Source organism: Lynx canadensis, chromosome E1 (assembly GCF_007474595.2).
Source record: "Lynx canadensis isolate LIC74 chromosome E1, mLynCan4.pri.v2, whole genome shotgun sequence".
Lineage (NCBI taxonomy): Eukaryota > Metazoa > Chordata > Mammalia > Carnivora > Felidae > Lynx > Lynx canadensis.
Genome location: NC_044316.2, coordinates 41520260 through 41528751, shown reverse-complemented (window position 1 = coordinate 41528751; position 8492 = coordinate 41520260). Strand labels below are relative to the sequence as shown.

The window sequence follows — 8492 nt, the reverse complement described above, 5'->3', positions numbered from 1 at the left end:
CAACGTGTGCTGTGTGGGTCTCTCAGCCTCGCCCCCCCACCCCCCCGCTCCTCTAAGCCGCCTCAGGCCTCCTGCCCAACTCCCCCCAGCAAGACCCACGTCTCCACTCTAGAAGTTTGCTCCCCCTGAAAGGTACGGGGGTGCCCTTTCCAGCCTCACCTCCACGCTGTGTCCCGTACCCGCTTCTCTGCATTCTGTCCTTTTCCACCTTGGAGACTGGGCCGGCTTAAAGTGGGTGTGGGGCCCAGATAGTACCTTCTAGTTTTGGAGTCTCACTAAGTGAGGAGGGAACAGTAAGTTTGGTGCCTTGGCTTCAGCTAACTGGGGGAAATGCCTTAATTTCACCCTCCTCCCCTCTCCAACCTCAGGGGAAGATCCGGAAGGTTGCTCTATAGTCTAAGATACAGAGTGGAGGGGAGGTGGGCTCCCACCCCGCGATTCCCCACCCTTTTCCCTCTTTGTTGTCCTCACCATCTCTGCATAGACCCCTTCTCCTCCTCCTTTCTCCTGGCCTCAGCACCGGGGGAAGACTTGTGCCCTAGGATGTGGGCCTGTGGTCTGTGGGCAGGGCTGTCTGGCCTCATACTCCTCAGGACCTCTTTGCCCTTCCCAGGGGTTGGAGAGGGTCAAAGTGTGTGGGGAGGGATGGGGCTGGACTCCTGGGTTCGGAGGGACCAGGAGGAGTCTTAGAACCAGGCTTGCTCTCAGCCTTACTCTGTGGGCTTCCCTGCCCCTCTGCTGGCACAGCCTGGGGACGGGGAGGTGGTCCCTGCAAGGGCCGGGGGTGGTGGAGCCTCCAGGCTGGTGAGAGCCCCCTTGCTGTTCAGGACCAGATTTCCCCAGCTACCCAGTGGTCACTGGCCCACCTCCCTTCTGGGGCCTTTTACGTTGAAGCCTGGGGATGGTGAGAGTGGGGTTTCTAGAAGGGGGCAGGGCCAGAACCCAGGAGTCTGCCCTCACCTGTAGCTTCCCTTCCTCCTGGGCTGCCTCTCCTGGCCACTAGCCCAAGGGAGCTAAGACCAGGAGGGGCTGGGGGCCCGCAAGGCCTAGGGAATGCCGTCTAGCCTGTAGGAAACCAAAGATGGGAAGTGGCTCCTAGGGGGCTGCGTGTTCCTCGGTCCTCCTGTCAACACCACATACACTTCTTTTCTGCCCCATCCAGAGGGCCCCCCCGCCCCGTCTGTTTACATATTATCCTAACGGGGGCCTGAGTAGGGTTGAGGGAGCCAGGGGAGGGGCAGGAGCCCCACCACCACTGATTCGTCGCGTGCTTGTGTCCTGTGTGTTGTTAGTGTATTCTAGATCCTCCTGGGGGATGTGGATGGGGCTAGGCCCAGTGTACCAGGCCTCTCCATGCCGAGCCCCAGCTCCAGGCCCTTCTCTCTCTCCCATGGCTGGTCTGGTTCTCATGTAAACCCACTCCTTGCTTTGTCTCCCTGGATATGGATTTCAGTTAAGTATTTTGTAATCTGTTAAACTGTGTGTCCTTATGTAAATAAACTTGTTTCTGGCAGTGCCTTCTGGGGCTGATGTCTCTCTTCTCTGGGCTTCCAAATGGAGTAGAGGTTCCCATTCCCCACCCTGGCCAAAAAAACGGCTCTTCTTTTCTCCAGCCCCTGGACTGGCCAATTTAGGAAACAGGAGGCTGGGGTGGGAGGGAGTGGAGTCTCTGTCCTGTAGATTAAAGACAAGGTGTCACTGAATGTAGCCATAGCATCTCATGGGACCTCTCTTGCCTAGCCGATGATGCTGGGCCCAGGCTGAGGGTCTCTGGAAACAAGCGTTGTGGGGGGAGGGGGAGTGTACAACAGGTGGTCTGGCAAGGGTCTCACTTGCACACACACAGGCAAGTTCAACGGAAATGTGCGCATAGGCAAAAAAGAAATCCAGATGTATTCAAGGGCTTTTATTGGGGCCTCTGTGAACCCCTCACAGTGTTACAGGAGCCCACTGGTCTTGATGTTGCCTTAGCTCTCCGGGGACTCAGGGGAAGGCAAAAGGACCAGCATTTTTGGGAGAAAGAAGGCCCTTTGGGGTGAAGACCAGATGCTGGAGAAGTGGGAGACTGAGGATGACCAGGGCCTGTGGGAGCTGGAAGGGGATGGGGCTGCCTCCTGGAGTGGGGAGGGAGGTCACAGATCATGGAGTGTTGGCTTTGGGGGGGGGGGGCGGGGCAAGTGGCAATAGGAGGCACTTGAAGTCAGGAAGAGCGGATGGGTGGTATTTCCTGGGCACTGAACGTGTGCACCACCCAGGGCACAAGGGCCAGGACGAGGCATGGCCAGAGGGTGTACTTGAGGAAATTGAAGATATAGAAAAGGCTGATCTGAGGTGGGTAGCCCAGCCAGTCCAGGGGGCCCAGCAGCCCCACGGCCAGCACAAGACAGACTATCTTCTGGCCATGTCCCAGGTATGCTCGCCGTACCTGGGCATAGCAGGGAGAGTGCAGGGCAATGCCCAGACCCAGGGCGGCCCCTGAGTCACGGCTCAGGGAGGCAAAGGGCCGGCTATCCAAGTGCACCCACTCAGGCCGCTCACACCACTTGGAGGCCAGACTGATGGACCTGTGGGGAGGAGGGGGTCTTTGCAGGAGAGACCTCCCCCCTCTGGAACCTAGAGGGCCAATGGCTCTCAGCCCTTTTGGAGTCTACCCCCATGTTGTGCTGTGACCCCAGGAGAGTCTGTGTGAACAGGTCACATGTTCCTTTTTGGCTACAACAAACCAGGGACCCACCGGGCTGGGTACGGGTGAGGCAGAACGGGCTCGGGCCTGCCCAAACTTCAAAGCAGGACTTACCAAGAAAGATCCAGGCCCAGTGTAAAAAGGGTCCAATAGATGAGGCTGGCACCCAGCAAGAGGGCCAGTGAGGTCAATCCATAGAAGCTTAGCTCCCGCTCCATGGGTACCCGGGGGGCCATCAGCCAGCCCAGCGCAGCACCTAGGGAAGTAAGGTGACAGCAGCTTCAGGGAGTTTGGGGGATATGAGCCCCCTGAGCTGAAGGGCAGCTCGGCAGAATAGACAGGTATAAAAGGGCCTTGGGGTCAGCTATACGATGGGAGGATCCTATACGGGTCCTCCCACTGCCAGTGGCACCCCGTAGGCCCACCATGTTGCCCCAGTTGCTCACCAGTAATTAGGCCAGCCAGCACCTGGTGGGGGAAATGTGCTAAGAGGAAGACCCGGGACAGGCCGACCGCCAGTAGGAAGGTGCAGTAAGCCAGACTAGGTATCACCCTCACCCAGCGGCTACAAAGAAGAAAAGCAAATGGTTCAGGCGGTGTCCACACACAGCTTGGCTTCCCTCAGCACCCAAGCGCTTCATGGTTTGACCAAATGCCCCCAGGGTCCCCAGAACTCCAGCTCCCAGGCTGCCCTGCCGCTGCGTTTTTTGGGTCCAGGGCACCATCACCCCGTCCTCCTTGGTAGGCAATGCCAACGTGTACCTGTGGGCCCGAGTGGCCACCTGGGAAGAGATGGCCGTCATTATGGGCCAGAGCGCTGCTCCTGTGATCATGCAATGTCCAGAAGGGCTGCCTGCCGGAGGATCCAGAAGATTGAGGTCAGAGGATGAGAGTGGAACCCAGGAGCCCCTGGCAATAGCTGAACCCCGTTGCCCACCCCCTGCATTGGTCCATGGCTCTCTCTGCCCTGAAGCCTTCTTCACCCCTGCCTGAGGCCACTGCTCTCAGGCTTCTGCTTTGTCTCTCGGATCTACTCGAAACAAGGTGGGCAGCTGGCACTCTAGCACGGGTGCCCTCCTCTGGAATTCAAATCATTCTTCCTGGGGTTTCTTAGTTCTCTGGGTCAGTAACTGAGAGGCTGGGCCTCTGGTTAGGCCACCTTGGCTGAAAAGTACTCTGAAACACTCACTGAACCCTAACCACACTGGGACAGGGAGATTTGGGGCTTCCCACCTGGACCAGTTTCACAAGAAGCAGGGAACTGGTGGACCTGGGCTGGGGCCTGGCTGTAGTAGCCAGACTCATGGACCCACCAAAAGGGCCTGTCTCCAAACAGAAGCCTAGAAGAGAACAGACAGAAGATGACATTATATGCGCACGCAGCCAGGGGAACAGGCGGGAGCAGAAGGAGCCCCGGGAGTACTCTGGAGGGCCTGCAGGGTGGAGTCGGAAAGGGAGTCCAAGTCTGTGCGTTACCTTGCCATGAGTTTTCACCTTGGAACAGAAGAACACATGCTATTTTTAAAGAAGTGATAAGGAGGAAAGAGATTGTGTGTGTATGTGTGTGTGTGTGTGTGCGCGCGCGCGTATGCACATGCACGCTCTGAAATGCTCACTAGTCCCGCTCTTACTCCTCCCGCTGCAGGGCCAGCTCTGCTCTTCCCATTCCTAGAGAGCCCAGGACTTGACTCTTTCTGTTGCTCCCAGACTCCCCACTGACCCTCCTGAATCTTCCTCCCTCCAGTTCCCAAACTCCAGTCTGAATTACCCACACGTGAACTCCTTGGGTGAGACTCTCTTGTTTGAGAACGGGAGTGGGAAATGGACAGAGGAGGCTGAGAAAGAATAAAGAGGACAAAAAGCTCAAAGTCCCCTGGCTGGTGACTTCACTGGACCCTGGGAAACCACATCCTGAAGAGGCGAGGCTGCTGTGGCCAGAAAGAGGAAAGGCAGGAGAGCAGAAGGATGCTGCTGGGGAGGGAGACAAAAGGCACCTGCCTCTCCTCACCACTAGGTTCGCACGCCAGGTGCTCAAAACACACTTAGGAAATGAATAGGAGCTTTGTCACTTGTTGGGGGGGGGGGGCATTGAGAATGTCTACCCAAGGGAGTGGTCTGTCCTGTCGGGAACAGTAGAGGGGGAGGCTTATACGGACTCTGAGCGGGGAGAGAGCACAAAGCAAAGGGCAATTAGGCAAGAAGGAAATGAGTAGACAGCTGTTTTTCCATTTTCAGGAGGAATGAAGCCTTTGCAGGGAAGAGTGGGAGGGAAGGTAATTCCTATTTTGTTTTTCAGCAAAGTCATTCCAGCCCATTCAAGTGTCTCCTATGAACTCCCTTCCCTCCCCCAGGCAGCAGAGGTTGAGGTGAGGGGAGGCACAGCTCCCCGCTGCACCCAAGAGAGACCTGGTGGCACAAAGAGATAAGGCCTGGGGGCCCCACCCACTTGCCTGGGATTCCTGGCTTCTAAGTCTGTGTGAAGTCTACCAGTGAATGAAGGAGAGAAGGAAGAAAAGTGTTCCCTGGAAGGCAGTGCTTTTCAAGTCTTACTATGCACTGCAATCACCTGAGGTCCCTGTTAAAATGCAGATTCTGATTCAGAAGCTCTGGCCTGGGGCCTGAGATCTTGCATTTCTAGCAAGTTTTCAAAGTGCTTCCTATGCTGCTGGTCATGGTCTGGGGAAACATACCTTAAATTTTGAGCCCTCTGCCCTTAGCTGCTAGTGTAAAGCCTGGCACAAAGCATGCTTCTTAACAACTATGTCAAATGAATGAATAGATGAATGAAAGAGTGAGCTGACAAGCAGGACCTTTTGCTACTTAAGTCACCACAGATGCTTCTTAAAATACAGATTCCCAACCCCTTCCCTTAAATTTCTAAGTCAGTATGACTGCGGTGGGATGAGGTATTTGCGTTTTAAATATTGCATTGCACCCCTTAGGTGATTTCTCCCATCAGGCCTGTTTGAGAAACACTGGTCTCATGAGTAAGATGGGGACTCTTAGGTCTGAGTCCAAAATGCATGAAGATGCTCAAAGGAAAAAGTCAGGGACCCGGGGATAGGGGTGAAGAGATCTTAAGGCCATGGGTTCAGTGGGGCGGGGTGGTGGGGGAGGTCCGAGCCTTTGAGGCACCTGCTGAGGGAGATCAGGGCTTGCCCAGGACTCAGGGCCTTTGGGGGTGGGGGACCAGGACGCCGAGGGCTTCGGTGTCTCACCACTTGAAGACGAGGTTGAGCCACTCGGTGATGAGGCTGATCCAGAGCACTGCGATGCCCACGCGGCGGGAGGCGTAGTAGGCCGCGGGGAAGTAGAACAGAAAGAGGCTCTTGGGATCGCCCAGAAAGGTGACCCAGAGCCACACGTTTTCCAGCCAAGGCAGCTGGTTCTGCAGCGCCTCGGCCATTGCGATGCCCGCGCCCAGCGTGGACTCCATGGCGACCGAGGGACCGGCCGGGCGGGGGTTTGCTCTATGGTGGAAGCCGAGGAGTGTCGGAGACGCGTCGGAGACGCGTCGGAGACGAGGATGCTGCTCTCCCCGCTGCCGTCCAAAAGCCCACCTTTCGGAGCCCTAGGCCCCGCCCCCTGCCAGCGACCGGCACAAGCCCCGCCCCTCCCCCGTCCCCCCCCCCTCCCCCGGTAGTCCCTGAGTCGCGCGAGCCCGGCCTCTAGCCGGTACCGTTTCCTCTAGTGTTCCACCCGGGTCTTCCTTTCTACTGGGCAGCGCAGGGGACAAATCTTTGCGAAGGCGTTTCCGCAAAGCCCCACGTGGCTGCTGTTGCCGGCACGTGGGCATTGGGCGCAGAGTCGGCTCCCGCTGCTGTTCCGGGTCAAGGGAAGGACTAACCTGCGGGTGGGCGACGTGCCCAGGGTTCTTGCTTTGCTGCTGCGAAGATGGATGTGTAATCTCCAAGGTCAGGATTCCTTCCAGACCAGACCTCTTTTCTCCAGTATCGCTGCCCTCCAAAGATATTCTGAGATTTCTTGGAGAGAGCGCTACGGAGACTCCTCCGAGGAGCCAGGCATCTCCGGTCGGCGCTGAAGCGGGGCTCTACATTTTCAGACACCGCTAATCGGCCCTTGCCTTTCTCCCCCAGCCCAAGAATCTCCCGCCCGAATTCGTCCGCTATTGATTTGGAAGCTGACAAATAAGCCTCTTGATTCTGAGGCGTCTAACCTAAACGCTTGCGAATTCTTACACATAGCAAGCAGTCCAAGTCTCACTTCCACTTCTAAGCTTGCTTTACCTCCCTCCTTGCCTTCCAAAACCCCGCTGGGCAGGTAAACCATGAGGTAGTAGCTGGGTTGGTATGGGAAGAGGAAGGGCACACACCCACGGCAAAATCTGGAATAATCCTCTCTAGGAACACACACGAAATAGAATCCTCACCTATTCTAGGTGAGGTCCTGCCTAGAGGCAGAGTTGGGGTGGGAGGAGACTGTTGAGTGGCTCCCCAGTTCCTTCCCACCTCAAGCAACTTTGTTCTTGGAGAGTTTTCTGCTGGGTGAATAAAAATGAGAATGTAAATATGGTTCTTCTTGGGGAGAAATTAATTTCACTAATTGAAAAGGTGTGGGGAACGGAAGCTGGATATAAACGTCACTTCACTCCCTTGCTGTTTTTCATTTGTCCCAAGGAGAAAGCCTACATTTTCTAGGTCTTTGAAAGTTTGCCCAGGTTCTAGCCAGACAACCTTTACCAGCCTACCCCCACAACTCCATTTCATAATATTTCTGAGCTACTTTATGTTCCTTGAAATCCACAGGCTCTGTCTCCTTTTAGAGATCTTGCATGTCCTTCAGGTCTCAGATTTTTTCACTTTCTCCAGGAAGCTTTCCCTAACAGTACCTGGCAGTCATATATATGAAAACTATAATCACAATGCCATATAAAAAGTGGAGTGGCAGTTACATGTGACTTGTGGGGGTCAGAGTTGAAAGTTCTCTGAAATACCACAACTAAGAGGCATCAGTATATTTATTCCTATTAAATGATTGGACTAATATATGCCCAACGTCAGGAAGTTGATGTCTCTTGAAGGGCAAGGAAACACTTTCGAACTGTGTTCAAGTTAAGTAGTGCCAGGGCTGGTCTTTGCCTTCACCTAGAGAAAGTTCAACCTATTGTTATTCATATATGAGGCTCCAGAATTTCTATAGGGTGGTGGGGGTGGGATGTGGGCAGGTAGGTGGGTTAGGGATGGAAACTGGTGATGACAGGGCTGGAAAATACACTTAACGTGTTAAAACTGTCATAGATCAGAATGGCCACTAGTAGGGTGAGGGGCAAAACTCCTGCCCCAAGGCCATCTTTGTAATTCCTGCCCTTTGCCTGGCTTTCTAGAGAGGGCAAGAAGGGAGATGGGGAAGCATCTTGAGTTCCAAGGGTGATGGGTGATCATGGAGGATCATTTATTAAAGACCTACTACATGCCATTCATTTGTACACATTATCTCACTTAACCTAACGACTCTATAAGGTATTATCTAATACAGTAGAGCATCAAATAGAACCATCTTGGGAAACAGGTAGACCGAATTCTTTTTGGTTGTGCGACCCTGGCCAAGTTTAGTCTAAGACATCAGTTTCTTCATCTGTAAAAGGAAGATGTTGATTCCTACCTCAAAAGATCGTTGGATCATCAGTAAGTGATAATACAGAAGAAATAAAGATACAGGGTCAGGTTTAGTAATTTTCTCAAGGTCATAGAATTTAATAAGTGGCAGACCTGGGATCCCAATCCCAGTTTAGCTAATCCTATAGCCAGTGTTCTTTCCACTGCCACTTTGTAACTGGGTATAATCATTC

At 54.3% G+C, this 8492-nt stretch overlaps 1 protein-coding gene across 2 annotated transcripts; it reads right to left on the bottom strand.

The window, feature by feature from the left end:
* Positions 1–1891: 1891 nt before the first annotated feature.
* On the bottom strand, positions 1892–6290 carry G6PC3 (glucose-6-phosphatase catalytic subunit 3). Of its 2 annotated transcripts, XM_030297007.1 has the most exons (6): positions 5902–6290; positions 3917–4023; positions 3446–3536; positions 3130–3248; positions 2798–2939; positions 1892–2564 (listed from the first exon to the last, which is right to left on the bottom strand). In XM_030297007.1, the coding sequence occupies exons 1-6, from the start codon at positions 6117–6119 to the stop codon at positions 2201–2203; spliced, it is 1041 nt and encodes a 346-aa protein (XP_030152867.1). In that variant the 5' UTR covers positions 6120–6290; the 3' UTR covers positions 1892–2200. The 2 variants fall into 2 exon arrangements, with proteins under 2 accessions (XP_030152867.1, XP_030152868.1); XM_030297008.1 differs by lacking the exon at positions 3130–3248 and having other exon boundaries at positions 2440–2564.
* Between the last annotated feature and the right edge of the window lie 2202 nt (positions 6291–8492).